Source organism: Camarhynchus parvulus, chromosome 14 (genome assembly GCF_901933205.1).
Source record: "Camarhynchus parvulus chromosome 14, STF_HiC, whole genome shotgun sequence".
Taxonomy (NCBI): Eukaryota; Metazoa; Chordata; class Aves; order Passeriformes; family Thraupidae; genus Camarhynchus; species Camarhynchus parvulus.
The window spans coordinates 2,647,434-2,671,640 of NC_044584.1; the positions used below are offsets into that span (position 1 = coordinate 2,647,434).

The 24,207-nt window shown below is 50.1% G+C and overlaps 2 protein-coding genes across 2 annotated transcripts; one reads left to right on the plus strand and one right to left on the minus strand.

The window, feature by feature from the left end:
• The first annotated feature begins 984 nt into the window (after positions 1–984).
• On the plus strand, positions 985–10,377 carry VRK3 (VRK serine/threonine kinase 3). The gene is made up of 12 exons (XM_030958083.1): positions 985–1,140; positions 1,215–1,540; positions 2,997–3,049; positions 5,398–5,464; positions 6,193–6,277; positions 6,739–6,841; positions 7,186–7,278; positions 7,467–7,599; positions 8,341–8,461; positions 8,723–8,781; positions 9,350–9,499; positions 10,078–10,377. Exons 1-11 carry the CDS (start codon positions 1,022–1,024, stop codon positions 9,496–9,498), a joined length of 1,308 nt encoding a protein of 435 aa, XP_030813943.1. The 5' UTR covers positions 985–1,021; the 3' UTR covers position 9,499; positions 10,078–10,377.
• Positions 10,378–10,673: 296 nt separating this feature from the next.
• CCNF (cyclin F) lies at positions 10,674–22,915 on the minus strand. The gene is made up of 17 exons (XM_030958503.1): positions 22,769–22,915; positions 21,184–21,338; positions 20,659–20,765; positions 19,876–19,943; positions 19,229–19,422; positions 18,838–18,891; positions 18,190–18,294; positions 17,587–17,664; positions 17,050–17,201; positions 16,125–16,289; positions 15,132–15,255; positions 14,595–14,775; positions 13,578–13,665; positions 13,084–13,183; positions 12,677–12,807; positions 12,324–12,493; positions 10,674–11,790 (listed from the first exon to the last, which is right to left on the minus strand). Exons 1-17 carry the CDS (start codon positions 22,779–22,781, stop codon positions 11,393–11,395), a joined length of 2,283 nt encoding a protein of 760 aa, XP_030814363.1. The 5' UTR covers positions 22,782–22,915; the 3' UTR covers positions 10,674–11,392.
• Between the last annotated feature and the right edge of the window lie 1,292 nt (positions 22,916–24,207).

Here is a 24,207-nt window from a genome sequence, read left to right on the forward strand (position 1 = left end):
TTCTCTGGGACAAGAACCCGGCCCCTACCGCCCTCACCTCACCCACCTCTGCTACCCCTTTGGCTGCGGGGGCTCAGGGGCCAGGCACCTTCTCCAGGCAAACCCCGGCCTCAGCCCACCTGATGGGAAAGGTTTAAGTGCACCTACACCTCTTTTATGGAAATGGTGCCTGCTTGAGGGGTAGGATGTATACAAGAGATGGGATACACAGGCGCATACACTGTGCCACACCTTAACTCCTGCACTCATTAACCTGTGCGCGCCTGTTCCGCAGTCTCAGGGTCCTTTCGGAGTAGTTCTCTGGTGTCTTTTATGAAGTAATGTGAAAACACTCGGCCCCAGAAGGCAGCGCTGGGAGCACGGCCAGAAGGGATCCCGAGACCCCGCTGGCCCACACCGGGGTGGCCTGACCACCCGCGTCCCTGCCCGGCCGGCTCACGGGAGCCCACGGGCCGCGGGACCGTCGTGAGCCCTGGTGCCCTCTCACATCCCTGCTGCTCCCTCACATCCCCGCCGCCCTCTCACATCCCCGGTGCCCCTCACATCCCTGCTGCTCCCTCACATCCCCGGTGCCCTCTCACATCCCCGGTGTCCCTTCACATCCCCGGTGTTCCTTCACATCCCCGGTGTTCCCTCACATCCCCGGTGCCCTCTCACATCCCCGGTGTTCCTTCACATCCCCGGTGCCCCCTCACATCCCCGGTGCCCCCTCACATCCCCGGTGTTCCCTCACATCGCCTGTGTTCCCTCACAAGCGCGGTGTTCCCTCACATTCCCGGTGTTCCCTCACATCCCCGGTATTCCCTCACAAGCGCGGCGTTCCCTCAGAAGCCCGCATGTCCCCTCAGATCCCCGGTGTTCCCTCACGGCCCCCGTATCCCCTCAGATCCCGACGTCTCCTCAGGCCCCCGATCCTCCATCTCAGCCCCGCTGTCCCGCCAGGCCGAGGCGCGGCCCGGGGGGCGCCTGCGCCGTGGCGGTGGCGGCGCGGCGGGCGGGCCCGGGCTGCTCCGGCGGGGCCATGCCGGGCAGGAGGGTGCGCGGGCGGCGCGGGACGGGGGCAGGGACACGGACGCAGACACAGACAGGGACACAGACCCCGGAGCGGCCGCGGGCGGAGCTGTCCGGCGGCTCCCCCAGGTGCTGGGGACGGCGGGAGCGGGGCGGTGGAAGCGGGGCGGCGGACGGGCTCTGACGCTGTCCGTGTCCCGTAGGCCCGGCCCGTTCTGCCCGCAGTGCGGGCTCGCCGTGGAGCCCACGTTCCGCTTCTGCCCGGCCTGCGGCGGGAGGCTGCCCGCGCCGCCCGAGGAGCACACCGAGCCCGCAGCGCCGGCCCCGAGCCCGCCACCAGCCCCCAGCCCCGCCGCCTCCCCCTCCCCGCGGGCGTCCGCGGTCCGGCTGGGGCCCCGCTCGCCCCGCAAGCCCCGGGCCGGCCCGGCCGTGCCGCTCCCGGCGGACACGGTGCTGACGGACCAGGGAGGGCGCCTGTGGAAGCTGGTGCGGCTGCTGGAACAGGGCGGCTGTGGGCTGGTCTACGAAGGTACCGTGGGGCCCGCGGCGGGCAGAGGGGGCCGGGAGGCGAGGGGCGCGGGGTCACCGGCTCTGGCTTCGGCGACAGCTGCTGGGACATCCCGAAACCCCCAGAGGCCGCGGAGTGGGTGACACCGTGCTGTCCGCCGGGCTGGCGGTGACCCGCAGGCTTGCAGGATCTGTCATTCATACAATATTCTGAGCTGGAAGATACCCACAAGTACCCGGGAGTGCAGCTGCTGTCCCTGCACAGACCCCCCCAACAATCCCACCCTGGGCATCCCTGGCAGCGCTGTCCAAGCTCTCCTGGAGCTCTGGCAGCCTCGGGGCTGTGCCCATTCCCTGGGGAGCCTGGGCAGTGCCCAGCACCCTCTGGGGGAAGAACCTTTCCTGATATTCAACCTAAAGCTCCCCTGGCTCAGCTCCAGCCATTCGTCACTGGGCATCTGCCTGTCAGCCACTCTGCCACCAGCATAGTATCAAGCCGAGGCTACACTGCTCTGTTATTATAAAATGTCCATTGTTGGATCCACACTTCCTCTTTCTCTTTTAGGTCCAAAACCTATTTGCTGGCACTGTACAGGAGTTCCGGTGCTGTAAGTGGTGTCAATATCCACTAAATGTCAATTCTCAGTGTGTTTTGGGGCCAAAGAAAGCAACCACACCACACAGACTGCTTCTCAGCCATTTAGTACTGAAAGTGCTGATCTTTTCAGTCTAGTTGTAAACTTCCAAAGGGGAGTTTTTGATCTTCTTCTCTCGTTAATTTGGAAGCTGTCCAGGAGGAATTTTTTCCATTACCGAGTTTTGCCTGATACTTGGCTTTACTTTCTTTTTCACTATTCAAGCTGTTGCATAACAAAGTCTAAGCATCCATCTATCTTCTTAAAAAATGGGATAAAAAGGAAAGTCAATAGTGGAGAGTGCTTTTATAGAAGTAGGTTTTAGGTGATGAGCAGCAGGTAATCTGTGGATAGCACTTGGTCTAAGAGCAGGAGAGGAGGAACTGCCCTGAGCCAAGTCATGGGTGCAAATCCTTTTGGATAAGGGAAGCCACATACAACTCTAACATCCATACAGAGCAGAGGGACTTGGCATCCCTTACAGACTTGTCAAACCATGGAGTGAGCTGGAGAGAGTGCTCAGCAAATGAATTTGGGGATGCCTTTGAGATTCTACTAATGATCTATTCTTCACATACTCCTCAAAGCCCCCCCATACTGTAGCCCTGCCCAGATGCTTCTGTGACTTAAGCAGAACTGCACTGCATGTCAGGGTGCTGAGCTCCTGGAGCAAGGTAAGAGTTATTTTGTAGTGATGTGGGAAGGCGCTGTCGCAGAGGTTGCTTTGCAAAGCTCAAGGGAAAGAAGCAGAGGATGAATTAATCCAGCTGCACAGGCTGCATTTAATGATGCACAACCTCTTTTCCATGCTCCTGTAACCACATCTGTTCCATCCTTCCACAGCGCAGTCAGCATCTGGAACCTGTCCTCAAAAGCAAAGCTACTCCCTCAAACTTGTGAGTTTTGATCTGTTTGGGTAAGGAATAGTGCATAGAGTACTGTGTCCTGACCTGTTTGGCTGAGAGTATCTGAGAAATTGGGAGAGAGTGGTTGGAGAGCCCCCTGCTAAATTAGGAGATGGATCTAACCTCCTGAGGGTGTTGTGCTGGGATTTCAGTTGGCTTTTCTGCTAAAGGTGTGAAGAAAATGGATATGAGGATTAAAAAAACCTGAAGCCTTAATAACAGAAGGCTGCTGCTTTGATTGACCAGGCTCAGGAACCTGCAGAACTGAGCTTGGTGGTGTGAGGTGGAGATCTTGATTACGGAATGTCAGACTGTCTTGGTTTGGAAAGACAGGTGCTTGCTAAGGAAAGCAGGAGCCTACCCTGAAATGGAAAATGTAAACTCCCTCCCTCCAAATTGCTATAAATTTTAAATTAAGGGGGCTCTCAGGCGAAAAAATATGGGAGCAGGAATAACAGTTCTTTACTAGGGAAGAAAATAAAAAGATAAAATAAAAAATGCAGTAAACTAAAACAACACTGACAGAGTCAGAACACAACCTGACACCCTGTTGGTCAGGGTGTTGGTAGGAGTCTAATTGGAAATGTGGCTGCAGCCCTCCTGGAGTGTCAGGTGTGGTTCTGTTGGAGCAGGGATCCTGTAGAAAAGGTGCAGTCTTCCTGTGGAGATCCAGTGGAAGAAGAGAGACAGCTGTTCCTCTGTGGAATCCAGTGGAGAAAGCCGTGCTGGTGTTCCAGAATCTCCAGATTATATCTGGGTAGAATGCTTGGCTCTCCCCTCTGGGTGGAGCATCTCCCAATGGGATGCTGTAGTTCTTATCAGTCATGCATCAGTCATGCAGTGACATTCAATAGCCTGTTATCAGCAGATGTCTCCCTGGAGGGAGGAGTGGTTGTGGAAGAGATAAGGAAAACTCCCCACTTAACAGGAGACAGCTGCCATACAGATGGCAAATAGAATACAATTTGCTTGACAATCCAGGACACAGACCAACTTTCTCCTCGATGGCAGGCGTGCACACACCCTGCTCAAGTCTGGGGAAACTGGAGAGGTTGGAATTTGGTGCTGTGCTGAGGCTGTGTGAGAGCTAGCATGGAGACACTATGAAAAGCCAGAGCACACTTTGAAATCAAATAGGAATTATAGTTGGAGTTCCAAGCCAGCTTTCCAGGTTCTTGTCAATCTCTTGGGCTCTCCAGAAATGTGTTATTTCCAGTAACATCTGTTCTGTCGTGGAAATTCAGCAGATTGATTTTCAGTAGCTCACAAACCAGAGCTGAAAGACTGTTTTCTTGTCTGCTGTGGCTCTTGGGGGTTGCTGGTTTGTAGGAGGGCCAGTGCTGACTGATGGCTGTGTGGGGCTCTTGCATGCACTTGGATAATCCCTCTACCTTTTGTCAGTGGAGGCATGTAAGAGGGTGGAGAAGGAATACAGTGTGGAGGAGAAAAATCTGCTAAGTGCCACTAGAAAACTAGAACCAGTCAGTGGGAAACTGTAATCACTTCTGTAGGCAACACTCCCAACTTCTCTGTTTTTCTTTTGGCTGCTTGGTGGTCTGCTGAGCACTGTGGAGTGTGATATGGCACATGAGAGCATTTTGGCTCTGGGGTTTGATGACCCACATGGGCTCACAGGCAAGATGCAGAGTAAAATACCCTCTGGGACATGATCTGTGCTGTCTGCAGCCTGCTGTTCCTCCAGCTTTGATACCAGTTTTGTACCAAACCAGGTAGACTATAACACTGCTGCTTTCTGCCATGCAGGATAGCAGCTGTCCTGAGTTAGTGTTGAGTAGATATGTGTGTGTAGGCAAACACATTCTAAGTGGGAACTGTGTGCAGTTGAGGTAACTCGATGACAGCAATACCTCAAATGTTACTAATACAGACTTTCCTGTCTCACTTTCTGACAGCTAGAATAAATGTTACACCTCTCTTTAGAGACTTGTGTGTTTGTAGTAATGCCTTCATCCCTGCTGTGGCTAAGAAGGTCACCTCTGGCTCCCGTTAACATAACAGCTGTGGGAGCACAGCTCCCTCCATGCTGTGCCTGGGCTGCACTGGCTGTTGTTAACCCTCAGACAGCTGTAAATGGGCTGCTGGAAAGGCCTAACCTGAGATGGCCCCTCTCCTATTCTGTGCTGATACTCAGAGTTGATGTGTTTGTTAGGGGCAGCATTAAACAGGGAACCAAGACACCTGAGCTCTGCTCTCAGCTCTGTTAGTTGATCTTTGCTTTCTTTAAATGAGTAGTTAAGGTCTTATAGCAATCTTACCCAAGCTTTCCTTTCCAGCAGGATGTGTGTGGCTGAAATAACACTCCTCCCTGTTCCCTTTAGGATGCCAAAGATGGGAGGATCTACAACGAACAGAATTTCTTCCAGCGAGCTGCAAAGGCAGGCACAGGTTGGTGCTTCTTGTGAGGGCAAGGACTAAGGATAACTGCCATTTCCCTCTCATTAGTTCTGTGAATCTCTTGGAAGGCCAGACTAGGATAAAATAATCCCCTGCTTGGTTAGTGCCAGAGTGCTGAGGAGTTTGGTCAATGCCAGTTCTCCCAGCGGTCTGTGTGCTGTAGGACAGTGCAGTATGAGCACAGCTTTCTTGTGCTCCTCACTCTGTCTTGATGTGTCTGGGAGCTGTCCAGCCCTGCAGCCTGTCTCACCTTGGCTCACTCTCCCGTTCCTCTTCCATGGGTGGTTCTGTCACCAGCTCTCTGGTATCAATTCCATTGATCCCAGAACTTGAGCAAGAACAAAGCTGCCCAGAGAATGTAGGCAAAGGGGGTGGAAGAATTTATGTCAAATCTACACTTCTGGGAGAAGTATAAAAATCTGCTTGTCCTTCATCCTCCCTCTCTCCCCTCTCCTTGTTTTCCCCAGCCCTGTAGCAATCCCATGCCATAGCCTGCTCTGGTATTCCCAGAATCTTCCCTACTCCATTCTTGCTCTACAGTGCTATATTCATTGACATGCCAGTGCACACATGAGACTGGAATTCTGGGGACAGAGTCAGGATGAGAGGCCACTGTCAGCTCTCCAGGGCAGAGCAGACCTTCAGAGGAGGAGCATCACTAAGTCCTTCCTCCTGGAGCTCCTCAGCAGCATGTGCTGCACTGTCCTCTTCTCTTGTAGTGGAGAAGTGGAAGAAGTGGCATTCCGTGCCTCTGCTGGGCATCCCCAACTGCGTTGGCTTTGGACTGCATGCAGACAGCTACAGGTGAGGTGACTGAGCTCTTGGGCTGTCTGAGCATCTCTGGCTTTCCTTCTCCTCTGCTTGCTCTCCACTAGTCCTTTTGTCATTGCACCTTGGGCTCCTGACCTTATGCACTGCTCCTATTGTGTCTTAAATGGTTTGCCTCTCATTGCTTTGTTTCCTTCAGTCCTTGTGTTGCTGGTGAAGTTACTGCTTTTGCTGCTGCTGCCCTTCAGGCCAGAGGACACCTTATTTTGGTCCTTGACACTTAACACAAAGGGGAGATTCAGGCTGTGTGTCTGCAGCACATGATGAGCACACCTGTCTCCTTTATAAGAAGTTTTCTCTTTTCAAAAGTCAAGGAAGTGTTTGCCCAGGTCAGCTTGGAGTTGAAGTGGGGTCCAATGGATCACTTGGCAAGTGTCTGTTGCAGGATCTCCAAACCAGGTAGGTACTGCAATGTGCAAAGCCCTTTTCTCCTGCAGGTTTTTGGTGTTCTCTGATTTGGGGCGATCTCTTCAGTCGGTCCTGAGCGATGGCCTGCACCTGCTGAGGGAGAAGGCAGCTTTTCAGATTGCAGTTCGTGTGGTATGTGGAGAACCAATCCTTCCCAAGGGACTTTTTCAGAAAGGACTTCTAACATCCTTCTGGATCTCCCAGAATTGTTTTAAAGCTGGTCCAGGGGCTTGGGTGGGGTCTCTAAACCTGCTGTTAACCTGCTGTAGCATCTTTTGACTACTGTGTCACCTTGAAGGAATTTGGGATAAGAAGAATGAGAAAAACCTGACCTTTGAACTTGAAGACTGTGAGACATGGTGTTTTTAGTGCTCATCCGTGTGGCCACAGGGAGCTGGGGAAGGTCCAGCTCAGTGACAGCCAGGGTGCTGCAGGAGCCTGCATGGATCTGATATGCTCCCCCTGTTTATTCTCAGCTAGACTGCCTGGAGTACATTCATGAGAATGAGTATGTGCATGGGGACATCACTGCTGAGAACATCTATCTGAACCCAGCAGACCTCACACAGGTAGGGAGCAGGAGCAGTGCTGCCAGGAAAGGGCACTGGAGGTGGCATGGTGACTTGGGATAAGGCAGCCTCCAGATCCCTGCCTTGGGCAGGACAGCAGAGCAGGCTGGACAGTGCTCAAGCAGGAGCTGTGGGGCAGCCCTGGGGGCTGCTCTGCACTCAGGTGGGTGCTCTGTGCTGCCCTGCAGGTGACCCTCGCTGGCTACGGCTTCGCCTTCCGCTACTGCCCCGGGGGGAAGCACGTGGCTTGGCGCGAGGGCAGCAGGACCCCTCACGAGGGCACGGTGGAGTTCATCAGCCTGGACAGCCACAAGGGCACAGGTGGGTCTGGGTTTGTGACACGTGCTGGGGCTGCTCCTGTGGTGGTGCTCCCTGCTGGCGTTGCTGGCACTGCTGCTCTCCAGGCACTCACATGCACCAGGAACTGCGTTCCTCTTTGGGCTGTTCACTCCTGCCTCCCGATGGCTGCTGTGTTGGGACTTGCCAGGTCATTCAGTGATTGCAGCAGGGATGTTCCTGCTCCATCTGGAGCCTTGGCTGCTGCAGGCGTGTGGGGAATAGAAAACAGAGCCCTTCATGCTGGCTTAGCAGGGATCTTTTTCAAGCCAGACAGGATCCCTGCCCAAAACAGATTTGCAGCAGGCTGTGCTCTGACCTTGAAGCAGTGAGAGCTGGAAAGGCATTTAAATCATAGAATCACTTTTGTTGGAAAAGACCTTTAAGATCATTGAGTCCAGCTGTAAACCCAGCACTGCCAAGGTCACCACTAACCGAAGTTTCCAAGTGCCACATCTACATGACTTCTAAATCCCTCCAGGGATGGAGACTCCACACTATCCTGGGCAGCCTGTGCCAAATTCTGTCCTTCTCCTGGTTGGGATGTGACTGCTCTTTCACAGTGTTCAGGAAATCTTCCTCCAGATGCTGGGAGGTGATTCCTGAACTATGTTAGCAGGCTCCCAGGAGTAGTGATACCCCAGAGCACATCCTCATGAAGCTCCTGAATTTCTTTACTTCTGCCCCTTCATGAGAGATGTGTGAATGTCTCGTGTTTCCCATCAGGACCATCTCGACGGAGTGACTTGGAATCTCTGGGCTACTGTCTTCTGAAATGGCTCTGTGGCACTTTGCCTTGGTCTGATGAGCTGGACAAAGTAAAAGTTGTGGTGGAACAGAAAGAAAGGTAGGAGAAATCATCTATTCTTCTGGGAAATGCTTAGCAGAAAGCAGCGAGGGGGGTTTGTGACTGAAATCCCCAGGTCACAATATACTGTTGGGATGTGGCAAATCCCACAGCCAAGGCTGAGCCTGGCCCCAGGGTGTTTGGTGAACCCCAGGTTCTGCTTCATCCAGAACATGGCCAGCTGAATTCAGCCTTTTGGGGATGTTTTTTTGTCAAAGCCAGGTGCTCAGGTGCCTGCTCCATTGCTTCTCCTTCTGACAGGTACAGAAAGGATGTGAGATGCCTTCTCCAACTGTGCTTCAGGCAGAGATCCATTCCAGGTATGGGCTTGCTCTCAGTGGCAGTGGGACTCAGGGATGAAGGACTGACTGTACCTGGAAGCCAGAACTTTCTCTGTGCTGGGGTGCTGGTTCAGAATGGCTTCCAGCGGTGATGGTGACCAAGCATTGCATGAACTGTCTGGCAGGCTGGGAACAAATCCCTTGTTTTCTGTACAGAAGAATGAGGGCTGCTCTCCATGATCTCTAATGAACCTTGCTGAAGGGAGAGCTGTGTTGGTGGGTTTAGAAATTAAATATCTGGGGCTAGAGGACACTTCCCCATCCCACTTTGTTGCCCAGAGAAGCTGTGGCTGTCCCATGCCTGGAAAGTGTTCAAGGGGTGGAAGGAGATGGACTTCAAGGTCCCTTCCAACCCAAACCAGTTGGTGATTCTATTTTATTGTGTAATTGGGTGATTCTTTGAGCTTTGTATTAGCCTTGGTTTGGTTTTCCTCTCTGCAGCTGCCTGGGTTGGGGAGGGTGTGAGCTGGCTGCAGGACAAGCAGCCTGAAATTGCCTTTTGGCAGCTGAAGTTTCTATGCTGCTCCCACAAACCCCTTTCCTGCAGATGCCCTGCAGAACTACCTGGAGCAGGTGCTGGCCCTGGAGTACGAGGAGAAGCCTGACTACGCGGCCTTGCGGCAGCTCCTGGGAAAACCACTGGAAAAGATGAAAGCTTCGGCTTACAACTCTGTGGATGTCCCAGTGGTGCCCTGAGGTGAGTGCTGGCACCTCCTCGTGTGCCCTGTGCTGCCACAGGCAGGTGAGGGCAGAGCAGGCTGGGCTGTGACATCTCTGCAGCTGAAACCAACCTGCTCCTCCTGACATGGCATTCCCTATTGATACCAAGCCAGTGCTGCACAAAGCCAGGCTTAGCCTGTGTTTCCTCAAGTTTTTCTGGAAACACTTGCCCAGGAAGGAATACAACAAGGGTTAATACAGCAAATGCTGAAGGAGCTGCAGGGCTATGGAGGTGATAACAAAATGCAGACTCAGGCCATCTGGCAATATTTTTTAATATCTAAAGCTCTAGGCTGTAGTTTTTGCTTTTCTCTCTCAGAAAGCAGCCTGTAGCTCTGGTTTTAGTGCCCACCTGCTATTTTAGCCATGAGGCACCTCATAGAGTGAGGCTTGATACAGAGCCAGATCTGATTTTAGTGCTGGGCTGCATCAGCCAAGGCTCTGCATCCAGCAGCAGGAGCACAGAGTCAGCTCTTCACCTAATTTCCTCCTCCTGGGAAGGAATTTAAACTGATTCATCTTCCTCTTTTCTGCTTTTTTTTTTTTTTTTTTCAGATCAAGGAAGAGTTCAGAGCTTTCTGCAGTGAGGCCTTTCCCAAATATATTTTCACTTTTACCAGTTTTAGAATGAGAAGTTTTTGTACGTGTTTTCTTCTCCTGTTAATGTGACCCAGTGCTGAAGTTTGAGCTGCTGCTGTACCAAATTAATGTGAAGAGACTCCTGCATGGCAGATCAGGGGAAGCAGTAGCTGGAGAACTGCAGTGAAGCCACCATGAGCCAGGAAACTAAATCAGGGATTTTCTCTTTTGAATGAGAGTGGCAGTACATGGTTTTGTAATAAACTTTGTGGACAACTACCCAAGGCTACTCTTGTTTATTTGGAAGATTCAAGGCCTCTCTGGAACTGCTGTTGGGTTGTGAGGGTGATTTGAGCCCTGTGCTCCTTGTGAGATTTGTGTAAATAGCCTTCAGACAGTGCCACTGCAACCTAACCATCAGAACTCAGCTCAGAGCTAAACCCTGACCTCATCCCAGCAGTTCTCCAGGCCTCAGGCCAGGGAATGAGGGGAAGGAAGACCAGGATCCATCTCTACTAACAAAACAATTTTATAAAAAAACAGTCAATAAACACTCACTACACTGTGTGTAGCTGAACTGTTGCCAATGCCACAGTAAATTGGCAGTCCTGGAGTCCAGTTCCAGTGTTAGCTTCAGTGACATCTTTTTGAAGTCTTGTACCTTAGTATTCCAATTCCTATGTGTTAAGGCACAGAAGGATTTTTCAGGTGAAGAAAACATGGCAACAAGAGAAGAGGCAAATGGAGTTTAAACCATGTGAGAGGTAGGTGAGAGAGCAGCTCAGACCTGCAGTGAGCCTTCATTTACCTCTGGGGTTTTTCAATAAAAACCTTGTGTCAGTGCAGCAAATGCCATAGACAAGAAGAGGGGAGCTGAAGGAGACCTGGACAGAGTAAAAAGGCAGCACAACCTCAAAATAGGTCTTTCAAGTGGAAGATTCAAGCATAGTGTTACATTCAGAAACTTGAGAACCAATGTCAATTCATTTCATTCATAGTGCCAGGCCTCAGAGAAAGCAAGGGACAGGACAGCTCTTTTCTATCTCTAAGAGGGATGATAAAACTGGGCTATGAATTTCACAGAGAGAGCAGAACCTTAGCAGAGGATCAGGCAATAGGGGATACATAAAAAGGCAGCTGTGAATGGAGGAAATAGCCCAGCTGTACAAGACAGACAAGGTTGAAGGGAAGGTATTTTGGAGGTATTTACAATTATTCACTATCATCCCTGTATGACTGCAACAGAAATACAGTTTCTAGAAATTCCGGTAAAGTTAAAAGCATGAAGAAATCAGAGGCTTAAGAAGGCCAAGTTCAGCCTTTCTTCAGTGTGTTCTGCCATGTTTTTCCTCTTGACTTGCCTCCTGTGCAGGTAATGGGGCTGGCACGGTTCCTTGTTCATGGAATTGCCGTGGGGCAATGCTGAGGTAGGTTTGGGAGGAGCTCCAGGGCTGCCTTCAACAGAAGATGTAGGACTGGCAGTGTTGACAGAAGAGTAGCCCGAGCTCCCCTCTGGGTTGGGATTCCTTGGGGTGAGATATGCCCCTGGCAGCTCCCCCTCCCTGTGGGGTGCCCCAGAGCCATCCCATTCCCCGGGCAGGCTGTCCTCATCACTGGAGTCCTGGCCACAGTGCTCTGCAGGGTCCAGGTACAGCACTGTCACATCCAGGATCCCACTGGGGCTGGTAACTGCAGGATGGGAAAAGAGAAATCTTAGTTTGGCCCCATCCAGAACTAAGCAGGCACTCAGCACAGTCAAGCAGAAAAAAGTCAAGCAAGAGTCTGCTTACACCTGGAGGGCAGGGCATTAAGTTCACCCTCTATTCACACAGCATCTTTTCTTCCCTCAGACTATTTGAACAGCTACTAAGAGCTGTTAGAAAATGAGCAGCCAGGCCCAGGGTCAGCAAAACCCAACAGCTAATTAGTGTTCCTAAGACAGTGGCTCATTCATCACATTGGGTGCACTGCAAATAGCCTGACTCTGAAACGCTGAGCAAATACAAAACCCCTCATCACATTCTGAAGCAGTGCAGAGAAAGAACAGATAAGATACCTCTGAGAGAGTTTAACAATTATAACCATGGGGGAAGGGGAAGAGTTTTTCCACCTGGTCTTCAGCTGAAAGTTTAGGCATCTGGTGCCTGAGAAACAGTTTTAAGCAAAAATGAAAAGACAGGTTTAATCCTCTTGGCTGCTTTTTATAAGAATAAACTGCTCACCATCTCCTTCTCGCTCGCCTTCACTTTCCTGATCACCTTCATAACCAGAGCAGGAATCTAAACTCCAGTCAAGGAAGTTGTCCAGCAGACTTTCTTCCTGGGAGGACAGCTCTGCTGTGGGTGTAGTCACAAAGCTGCCTCTGTCATCCTGAATGCTGTCTTCCCTCCTCCTGTAGCAAAACACCCCAGAAATCATATGTCAAAATCCAAGTCTTCTCCAGCTCTTTTAATAGGTATGTCAAGATGGTGACAGGAAAATGGATTGTATTAAGGAATGAAACCTCAGGGTACCAGAGAGGAGGAAAAGCTCTGGCTGATCTTCAGAGCTGCTGACAGCCATGAGTTATACTCACCTTTTAGCTCTCTTTCCAGAGGGAGAGCTGAGGAAAGTCTGAATTTCCACTACGTTCCTGTGCAAGGGACTGGGCTCTGGGTCCTTCTGTTTCACACCCAACAGTGAGCAGAGCTGGCTGTAACTCATAACCTAAAATATTAAATAAATAAACAAACAGATTTTAAAAAGTCAAAGCACCTGTAAAAATTAGACCATGAGATTCTTATGAGAACTAAATAGCCAGAACACTATTTATTTTCTAGGAGAAATCTATCCCAGTGAGTTCTTCCCACAGGCACTCAAACATCAGTTAAGAGTCCCTGCAACTCAGTTTTTAAACTCTCACTTTATTCACACAGCCTGCCATGGGACAGCAGCTCTGCTCTGGATATCAGACAGCAGCAGATGCAGCCACAGCTCACCCACCTGTTCTTTGCCAATTTCTTCATAGCGCTCATCTTCAAATCGCTGTTTTACTGCCATGAGGGACACCTGCCTGTAATCCTTTGGGACATCATCATGGAAGCTGGAAAGAAAGATTGAAACCCCTATCTTACAATGGATTCTATGAAACAGTATTAAGAAAACCTGCCAAGTTAGATAATTTTCCTCTGTCGCTCAGTGCTGTGCTAAGGGAGTTGGTGTTTCAGCAGCTTCATCAGGACACCTGGTGGCTTCTAAGCATGTCAGCATCTAATTCCTTTTCTGTCCCTGTTTTCTGTGACCCAGGGCCAGACCAGCTGGCAGAAATAGAACAGCTGTCCCTGAACTGGACCTTAGGGCCTTGTGGCAGGGGAGCAAGGCAGCTAACCAAAGGCCCTTCCTTCACTGGGAAGGGCTGACTGTACAGGTGCAGCACATTTGCCAGAGCTGCAATCCAAGTACTCATGTGTCCCCTCAAAGAGTCTCAAAATCATTACCACTTTTGGTGGAGGCTCAGCACACAGGGCAAGAGGTCTTCTTGAGAGAAACCAGTGCACTCAGACAGCTGGCTGGTCCAGGAGTGTGCTGGAGAAGAGAGTACATATTCATATATTGAATTACATATTCATGAAGTGCAGTAGTTCTGTAGTGAGTCAGCTTATTTTCTTTAATAGGCTAAGGATTGTGATATTTGCAAGCTTATATCTGTCCATAGTTTGTTCAAGTTCACAGCTGGCTTTAAGGATAGGTTTATCTGCCAAACTGATGTTAGACCTAATGACAGAAATTTTCAGGCTCATTTAAATACAAAGCCTGCATAGCCTGATGCTAACACTCTAGTTCACTATTAAGAGGTAAAATAGAATCAGAGAGCCGTGGAATGGGTTGGGTTGGAAGGGACTTCAAAGCCCGTCTCATTCCACTCCCTGCCATGGGCAGGGACACTTTCCCCTGTCCCAGCTTGCTACAAACCTTGTCTGACCTGGCTGTGGACACTTCCAGGGATCCAGGGGCAGCCACAGCTTCTCTGGGCACCCTGTGCCAGGGCCTTACCACTATCACAGGAAACAACACCTTCCCAATATCCCATCTAACCCAGTCCTCTGGCAGTGGGAAGCCATTTCCCCTTGTCCTGTCTCTAGGCCCTTGTAAATAGACTCTTGTCCATGTCTCCTGTCAGCTCCATTCAGGTACTGGAAGGCCACAATTAGGTCACCCTGAAGCTTTTCTTCTCCAGGCTGAACAATCCCAATTCTCCCAGCCTTTCCTCATAGCAGAGCTGTTCCAGCCCTCTAATCATCTGGGTTGCCCAGTACAGCCAAACAGGCTGAACTCAGCTCTTCATTCTGACTTCTTATACCTGTCCCCTTCTTCTCCATCCTTCTGTCCACCTCCCCCAGCCAAGTGATTGGGACATCTTGCCTAAAGACAAACTAACACCCAAAAACCCCAAAAAAATCTCCCTAGAAAGAGAAGGCAGATGGGCAGTCTGTGCTTGAGGTAAGATGGGTTACCTTGCCCATGCAGGATCTTGGCCAGCAGCAGTGCAGCAGCAGCCAGCCGGGCTGGGGAATACACACTGAGGCTTGTGTTCAGGAGGGACAGCTCACAGATAAAGCTGTAAAGGTGAAGAGTTCTTCTCTCCAGCGAGACAATGCTTGACAGAACTTCTTTGTAGTCCAAAATGGTGGGTATCTAGTGCAGAAAGGAGAACAGAGGTTGAAAATACAAGACCAGCACAAAGTGTTGTGCTGTTGGAAACAGCTGTTTCCAGGTGCTGGATTTTGTTTGTTCGGGGCTTTTTTGTTTAACTACTACATTGACATTGATGCATTCTCCAGTGATAGAATAAATGGCCTCTTAAAACTGAAGTTTCAATCTCTACAGAAGGCAGAGGGTTCTGTATCTGCATACTCTGAGACATGAACAGGTTCCACAATTGATTGAGAACTCTGACTTAAACCCCCAACTCATGAGATAGGAACTGCTACAGCCTGACTTGAACAGCAACCCAAGGGCAGGGAAATATTCCATCCACTTTCCAAACTCACCCTTATCTTTCCTTCTAAGGCAGAAATTATCTCGCCCATCATTCTGACCAACTCTTCATATTTGTAGGAGTTGTCTGTCAGCCACACAGCTTCCCGTATCGTCAGCATCTCTTTGCTGATGAAACTGTAATGTTAAATATTAAGTTAGCCCCAGCAGAAAGGGGATTTGTGCACTTACAGCAGATAACTACACCCACAATGACCAGAGTTAAACAACTTCACAAGGTACTTTCCCAGGTAGACCAGCAAAGAATTGCAGCTCTTTATTTCACCTGTAAGATGGAGCCACCTACTAGAACATTCCTAATTTGGAATGTTCTTCCTAATACGGAAGAAATTCTTGGCTGTGAGAGTGGTGAGGCCCTGGCACAGGTTACCCAGAGACACTGTGGCTGCCTCTGGATCCCTGGAAGTGTCCAAGGCCAGGTTGGACAGGGCTTGGAAGCATCCTGCGATAGTGGAAGGTGTCCCTGCCCATAGCAGGGGGTGGGATGAGGTGATCTTTAAGATCCCTTCTAACCCAATCCAGTCTGTCATTCTCTGATCCTGATTCTTCATCTCTGAAGCCTCTCCTAGGTTAAGATGCAAGATATTAAGGAAATTAACACAGAAGGATAATCTTCCACCACACCATGCAGTTCATCTGAGTGTACACAGGCTCAGCTATGGAATGCTGCTGCTTCTATTCCTTTCCAGCTTTCTCATGCCAATATGGTGTCAAAGACTCCAGTTGCTGATGGAATGCATGTAGAGCAATCCACAACTATGACCATGTGTTTAAATAAGAAAAAAAAACCTGCAAGAAACTACCTTTTTTGCCTTGTTTACAGAGTGTGTGTTTGTATGTAAACACAGTTAAACAGCAGTCAAAGTAGAGAAAAGTCAAAGAGCCCTTCCAGTATTACAAGCAAGGAATGGGGAAGAAGTTTGAGCTGCAGGAAAGAATTTGGAAGATCATAATGACCACCTGTGCTCACCAGCCAGAACCCTCACCGTGTGCAAATGACCATGCAGGCTATTCCCAAAAGCTGGAGCCGAGCACGAGGTACAGGTCTCAGCGTCAAGTAACGGTCCACACACCCCACTGTCATGTGCAGGCACAGGCTAGAAAAGTCCTTCATGGTAGCCACTTCCACCAGCCAATCCACCAGGATATACCTAGAACAGGAAGAGAGACTTAAGGAAGAACTTGGGAAGTGGTGTCCCACACTATGACATCCAACTGGAGAATGAGCCAGGCCAAGCAGAGCAGTGACAAGTGTTCCTGACATGCCTCCCTAGAGAAGAGCCAACTCCCTCAAGCGGGGTTGTGGCTGTGGTGGATCCTCCTGCAGCCCTCCTGGCAAACCTGCCTGCTCCATCCCCTCCCTGCACACCAACACACACCGTGTGGGGAATAAACAGGAGGAGTTGGAGATGTGTGTGTGGTCACAGGGCCATGATCCCATTGCCATTACAGAGCCACACCGGGACACCCATGTGACTGGAATGCTGCCATGCATGGTTATGTACTTTTTTAGGAAAGCAATGCCAGCAAGGGGAAGTGGTGGAGCTGCCCCTACATGTGAGAGAGCAACTGGAATGTATCAAGGTCTGCCTAGGGAACGATACAGAACTCATCCATAAGGATTAAGGGGCAGGCTAACATGGGTGACACTGCTGCAAGTGTTTATTCAGGAAAAGGGAGTCAATAGGGACTTTGAACAAGGTCTGAAGTGACAGGACAAGGGAGAATGGCTTCACACTGACAGATGGCAGGGCTAGATGGGATATTGGGAAGAAATTCTTCCCTGTGAGGGCCATGAGACCCTGGCACAGGTTCTCTAGAGAAACTGTAGAAAGATTGTATGTAGAGATATGCAGGGAAATAGGGAATAGTTTTTGTTGTGGGGCCTCACTCATGGATCCAAGTTCCTACCTCATTATTTCATTCATTCCTTTCTGCACAGTGAAGATGCTTTGCTTGCTGATAGGAAGGGAAGCTTGAAAGATTTGAGAAACCATTTCCCTGGAAGATTTTGCTTCTAATCCTAGTTGGTTTCCACTCCCACAAGCTTTGGCTAAAGCTATCTGTAGTAGAGAGAACACAAAAGAAAGCATGTTTATTTTTACCAAATGCAAACTAAGGCAGCAGAGGATGGTCCTCTATTTTTCCTGCTCAAAACACTGAACATGGCAAACTACTTGAAAGTAGTTCTTAGTTTGGTTTAAATGTTGAGCACACAGATTATTTGGGGCCAGTCTTTTAAGTCCATCAAAAGATGCATCTTCACTCCATTCTGCCACCAGTGTGCTGCAATTTCCCAAAGAGAATCTGCAGAGTAGATACAGATGTGCACATAAAGACAATACTCAGCAATGCTGGTCCTGCTTCTAAAAAGAGCAATTTAAACCTACAATGGCAGCACAGAAAGGACCAAATAAAGACTGCAACTCTGGGAAAGCTCAGTCTTACCTGTGCTTCCCAGCAGCCCTTGGCTGCGTAGTCTCGTAGCTTCCTGAGACTTTGGAGGTATCTGCCAGGATCCGACATCTACAGAGAGGAACACAAGCAGATGTAAAAACCCACAGCCTTTGCACAACAAACAGAAGGACTGTAGCACCAGTACCCAGAGAAAAACACTGCCTGGAGGTACACCTATTATTTCAGCAGCAAGTCTGTTTTTTATCATGACACCACTGTTTTTAAGAACATTTTTTCAGGTCTCACAGGAAATGAGAGCAGTCACTCAGGATTCCAAGGGGACAGCTTTGGCAGATTTAGTAAAGACAAGGCAGGAGCCTCCTGGTCTTGTTCACCAGAGCCCTGGGATCACTGGCCAGCAGTGCTCAGGCTTCAGCAGAGTTGGAGTAAACTTCTGTGGCACCTTGGCTATACCTGCCTGTAGCCTCATTTCAGACACCAGAGCTCATTTCAGAGAGTTCTTAGTACTCTCCTTGTTTATGAAGAAGGTAAACTCTGAGGAATAGCAATTGCTTTCTGAGGACATTCCTTGCACCTAACAGAGATCCAGAAGTTAGTGTAAAAGTTGTTTGGAGACAAAAAATGACTACTTACAGCAGCTTTTCTGTTGTTTTCCCAAAGGAGGTAGGAGCTGATTAAACAACCCTGTTTTGAGGATTCTTCAAGCATTTCAAGGGATTCTTTCTTTTTTCCTTCATCCTAAAAACAAAAGGCATATATTGGTATTCCTTCTGTCCAGACAAGTGGATGCCTCAACCCTTCAGAAGCTACAGAACACTGTGCTAAAGCTACAGAGCAGAATCCATCCCTTGGGAATGCCCTTCAGCCTCTGAGGAATGCTCCCCCATCCACTCAGTGCTACCATTTGCACATGCAAGCTCTGAGAGCAGTCAGTGCTTTTCCTCAGCCAGACAAATGCTTTTTGGCTTGCTTGCCACTGAAGGCTTTTTATTTTATTTTTTGTTTTACAAGGCATTACTACTGGAAGGCTTCCTTTGAGACCTGAACATACTGCAAGGCCATGATTAAGCCAAAATTAATTTCACCGTTTGTACAATTCAATAAAGTAAGTTAATAACGTTCCTTTAAACAAGCAGTAAATTAAACTCATGAGAACAGAAACTCCTGGGACCCTTGAGGACTAAAAGAGCATCTGGCTGATTTATGTTTTTAATCAAGCTAAACAACATTAGCATCACCAGAAAAAAACCCAAATCCAAACCCATCAGAAATACTGCTCACCTCAAAGAAATTCAAAACCTTAGCCAAGCTGTGGAGAATAGATCCTTTCTGAGCCTGAAGAAAGCATCAAAATAAAGCATTGTTAAACCACAGCAATTCTTGCAGTAATTTCAGACTACAGTTTTGGTTTATCTTTCAATCATTCTTCCCCCTTGCTTTTCTCTATGTTATCCTGAGATAGCACTGAACCTCTCCGAAGAGACAGTACAGGCCTCCAGCACTCATGATCTGTCATGTGCAGTTTTGCAATAAAGTCAATAAATGACTGAGCCACCGTTGTTGAAGCAACAAGAATACAGGAGGCTCCTCAGGGAAACGAAAGTATTCTTTCCAAAATAACGAGACGCAGTTACTGACGTAGGGTAAAGCCAAGGGCAGAGAGAAACCTGACCTTGTCAAGCTGACACTCTGCCTTGAGACTCTCGTAGACCACAGCCTTACAGCAGCTGCCAGAGAAGGACCAGGGAGGACGGATGAACAGCCAGATAAAGGGGACTGCACACACATTTAGGTGCTCTGCCAAGCTGAAGTAGTGAGATGCCTTTATTCCGTTCACTTCTGCACGCCCGTGGCCCGTGATGGACACTGAACCAGAGAGAAAGCCAGGAATCAAGTGGAGTTTGTTCACAATGCCTGCTTAGCATTCAGTCAGGCCAAGACAGACAGGAGGAAACAAACAGGAAAAGGTTGACTGTTTCTGTCATTTAGAGCCTTAGAAATCATGGAGGTTGCTAAAGAAGAAAAATCTTAACTACAGTCAGGCTTTAGGAACACATAACCTAAGTTGGGGAGTTCATTCTGCAAATACCAACTGCCTTGCCAGGACCCTGTGTCAGGAGGCTCCTCCTGTCACTTGTCAGGCCCTTTCGATACATTTATCCCACTACCAAAGTAGCTGAGTTTCATCACAAGCTCGCAGAGGATAACTCCTAACCCTGAATTCCCAGTGGCAGCTTTGTGGCCAGTGCCTAAGCAGAGCAATGTAAAACCTCCTCATGCCACCTTCCCCAAAGCCCCAGGACAAGCTCCCACACTTACGGCCTTCGTTGTACAGGTACGCCAAGCTCAGCTTCACAGCAGCTTCAAAGTTACCACTTTCAGCAGCCCTGAAGGGCAAACAGAGAAGGCACTGGAGGTTAAAATCCTTCCTAGCACCAGAATCCACAGTTTGGTCCTTGTGCCCTCAAGGACATGCATCAAAACATCAAGCCCTTGTGCTCCTCCCTCCCAAAGTGATGTGCACATACTGGTCTGCCTCAAAAGGAAGTGCCATTCAGAAGCAAAACCACTAGCATGGCATTTAAACATCTTAGAGAAATATCTGACACCAATAGATCCCCTTCAAATCAGATGGATAAAAAGATGTTCCTCATCTTTTTGAAGCAGATTTATTGTTACCCTTTAAAACTTTGTTACTGAAATTCACCTGTTTTTCATTACACTGGTTTGTACAAGAAGGGACCAAGCCAACTTAGACTTAGAAACAGGATTATTCTCTGGAGCCCCTGACCTCACTTGTTCATTCACATAGGAGCACCACAAAGAGGTTTTAGGGAATGTGTTACGTTCCAATCTGGAATATTAATGCCTGTGAAGAGAAATAACTGGTACATGCAATAGGGCCTGCTCTAGTTAAAGAGGCAGCAGTGACCAGCAGCAGCTTAGACCTGAAATCAACCTTTTTTTCATTGCCAAAGCAAATATTTCCCCTCTTTGTACAATTCAGAACCCCCAGTTACACTGAGGACTGATTAGAACAGTTAATCTTCCTTCAAACATCATCTTCTAAAAGGCCAGACAAATTTGATGTTTAAAACTTACCTTTCAAACATCCTCAGATGATTTGGAGATGGCCACAGGTCTTGGAAACTTGCATGTGCCCAAACACTGGAATGATTATCCACAAGGTATTTAAGATGTGAGTGCACCTGCATGGAGGGAACACAGAATAATGATTACCAAAATAAAAGGACCAACAGAAAAACAGGTCTTTGCAATCTTATTTTAGAGAAGTAACTAATTGATCACAAGTTATGTTTAACTTGCTGCCTGCCTGATAACCAGTAAGGCAAGAGATGCCAAACCAAATCCATTTGTTCAGCCACAGTAATCTGTCAGGACAATTTCCACAGAAAAGGTACAAAAAGCAGTCAAATACTGCTGCTACTCTTAACTTGAGCAGCGAGAAGTGAAACTGTCCCTGGGATAGCAAAAATCTCAACCCTGCAGGCACTCCTTGGGTTTGTTCAGGTTCTGTGACATGAGAAGCCTGTTCTGTGTGCAGTCCAGGCTCCTGGAGGCAAAGCTGAGCCCTGAGCCTGGCAGAGGGGAAGCTGCAGCACTTACAGCTCTGACTGAGAGGATGTCTGCAGCAGGGAGGCCCTTCAGGATGTGAAACAGAACATCTTCGGGGAGGTTCAAGAACGTCAGGACTCGAGGCCGTTTTATTATCCTTCGCTTTGAAGGGAAAGAAAAACATCTGGAACACCTACAGTGAACCACTGGAAAAGAAAAACAGAGGACACCTCAGTTAGTGATAGAACAGCATAAGGAAAAAAGGTACTACACAGTAGTACACACATACACAGGTGTTCACTTGAGCACCTCTTCACTGCAGCACAGGACACTGCAAACACATTAACCAGGCATATACAGCTCATGCCTCATAATGCCACAAGACTAAAGTACAGAGCAGAAAGGCCTTGTTTAAATTGGTTAATGAAGCCAAGAGACTCAGAAGGGGTGGCTCAAGCGCTCTTCAACAAGAGCCCCTCTGAGCCCTGACTCCTGTGACCACGTTTAATAGTGACAAACAGTTCAGCTGTCCCTGTTCAGTAGTAACAAATAGATTAACTGTTACTACTGTCACTTCATCTACCTCCCCCAAGCCCCAACTTTTCCTTCTCAACTGACAGCAGTCCCTGGAACACAACCAGAGATATTAAGAAGACAACCAAACCTACTCAAGCCTATCTTTTCAAGCAGTTGCTGCCAGGAATGCTAATGGAAGATCCATTGCCTATATCTTCTGGAGTATTATTTCAAGGCAATATTTATATATACACACACACACACACATACATACATATTTATGTATACAAAATGTACTATCCTCAGCAGTATTATTGCCATGAAAATGAAGTGGACACCCAAAATGAGATACCAGTTCAGCCTATAGGAGCATCCAAATGGGGACCAGAGGGTTCATGAGCAACTCAGTGAAAACTCCATTTTTACAGACAGGAAGTGGCACAGGTTCATTTCCAATGTGTTGCTTCACAAAACCAGAGTGGTTTAGGCTGCAAGAGAACTCTGGGGATCACCCACTTCAACCGTCCAACCAAGCGGGGCAGGACCACATCCAGGTGGATTTGAACAACTCCAAGGATGTGGATCCCACAATCGCTCTGGGCAATCAAGTACCATCGTTCAGCTACCCTTACAGTAAAAAACCACTTTCTTTTACTTTTGAATGGGGTTTCCCTCACAGTCCTGCGCACCCTGCAAACTCACAGACGCCCGAGAGGTTTTCCCACGCGCACTACACATCCAGACCCCTTGGCTTTGAGGCCAGGCGCGCTCAGGCACAGCCGCCAGGCACAGCCACGGAGCCCGGGGTCACAGAAGGGCTGAGGCATGGCTCCGGCGGGGAGCACTGCACGGACAGAGCCGGTCCCGAGCCCCGCCGGGCCGGGCCGGGCCGGGCCGCACCGCCCCCGCCGCGTTTGAATTTGGGCGCGCAGCCGTCGGCCCGGCCCCCTCACCCGCTGCCGGTCCCGGCAGCCCCTCAGCCCGGCCTCAGGGTATCCCGTTATCCCCCGCCCTCCGACCTCCTGAGGAGGCGCCCAGCAGGCAGAGCCCGCTCTGGAGCCGCCCCTCAGAGCAGGAGGACCCGGCAAACAGCAGCACCCGCGGGCAGATCCGCACTCACCGCCCGCCTTCATCGCGGCGCGCCCGCGGGGAATGCGCGGACGGACACGGCGCTCTGCCCGGCTCCGAGAGAGCGGCACGACCGGAGGAGGGACCGGAGCGCCGGGGGCGGGGGGGGAGCGTGGCGCTGACACGCCCCGCTCGCAGCGCGGGCGCGCCCAGTGAGCGCCGGGAGCGGCGGGAGCCCCGCCCACCAGGCCCGCCCGCCTCGCCACCGCCCCGCCCACCGCCCGCGCGCACTTGTTTTAAACACAGCAGGCTCTGTCATTGGCCAGGATGCCGATGGGGGCGGGGCCTTACCGCCCCTCGCGCTGTGATTGGTCGGCGAGGATGCGAATTCGAATTGGAGCAGTTGGCGGTTCAAACCTGTGGCGCAGCGGCGCATGCGCGGGCGGCACGGCGCCCCCTGCCGTGTGGGGCGATGCAGTGAAGCGGGAACGCCGCGCTTGCCCTCACGGTGTGGCCGCCATGTTTCCGCGGTCCCGTTATCCCTTGCCGGCAGGTGTGGGGCACAGCGGCGGTCCCGGCTCTCCGAGGGGCCGGGAGTCTCTTCTCCTCTCTCGGCTCCAGCCGGCAGCCGCTGTCCCTGCTGGTGTTTTGTTGCTCGCAGTCATCTATGCTTAGCCGAGGCTGCCTGACCAAGGGAACTGTTGAGGGGAGCAGTGGGGGGTTATTGCTGCCTGATGATCTCCACCTCGAACATTCACTGAGGGTGTCCATGCTGGAGCTAAAGCGTCGGGGAGGTTGTTGCATGTCCCAGCCTGGGCTGGGGGTGACCTGCTGGACAGCAGCTCTGCAGAGAAGGCTCTGGGGGTCACAACTGTCCTTGACCAGCCCTGTGTCCTGGGGCCAAAGTGGGGGATCCTGGGGTGGGAAGAGCATTGCGAGCAGGTCAGGGATGGGGTCCTGCCCATCTCTTCAGCCCTGGTGAGGCTCATCTGGAATGCTGTGTCCAGTCCTGGGCTCCTCAGGACAGGATGGACATGAAGCTCCTGGAGTGGGTATAGAATCATAGAATGAAGGGAACCTGAAGGACCATCTGGTTCCATTCCCTGCCATGGGTAGGGATGCTTTCCACTATCTCAGGTTGTTCCAACCCCTGTCCAACCTGGACTTGAACACTTGGAGAGGTGGGGTGGCCACAGCTTCTCAGGGCAACCTGTGCCAGGACTCACCTCCCTGACGGCCAAGAATTTCTTCCGAATAAGCTAACCCTATCAGAGTGAAGCCATCCCTTCTTCTCTCTTTCCAGGCCTGTGTCCCAAGTCCCTCTCCACTTCTCTTGAAGGCTGTTTAAATACTGGAAGGGGCTCTATGGTCTCCCTAGAGCCTTCTCTTTTCCAGGTTGAACACTCCCAGCTCTCCCAGCCTGGCTCCAGAGCAAGAGGGTTCCAGCTCTTGCAGCATCTCTGTTGCTTCCTCTGCTGCAGCAGGTTCACA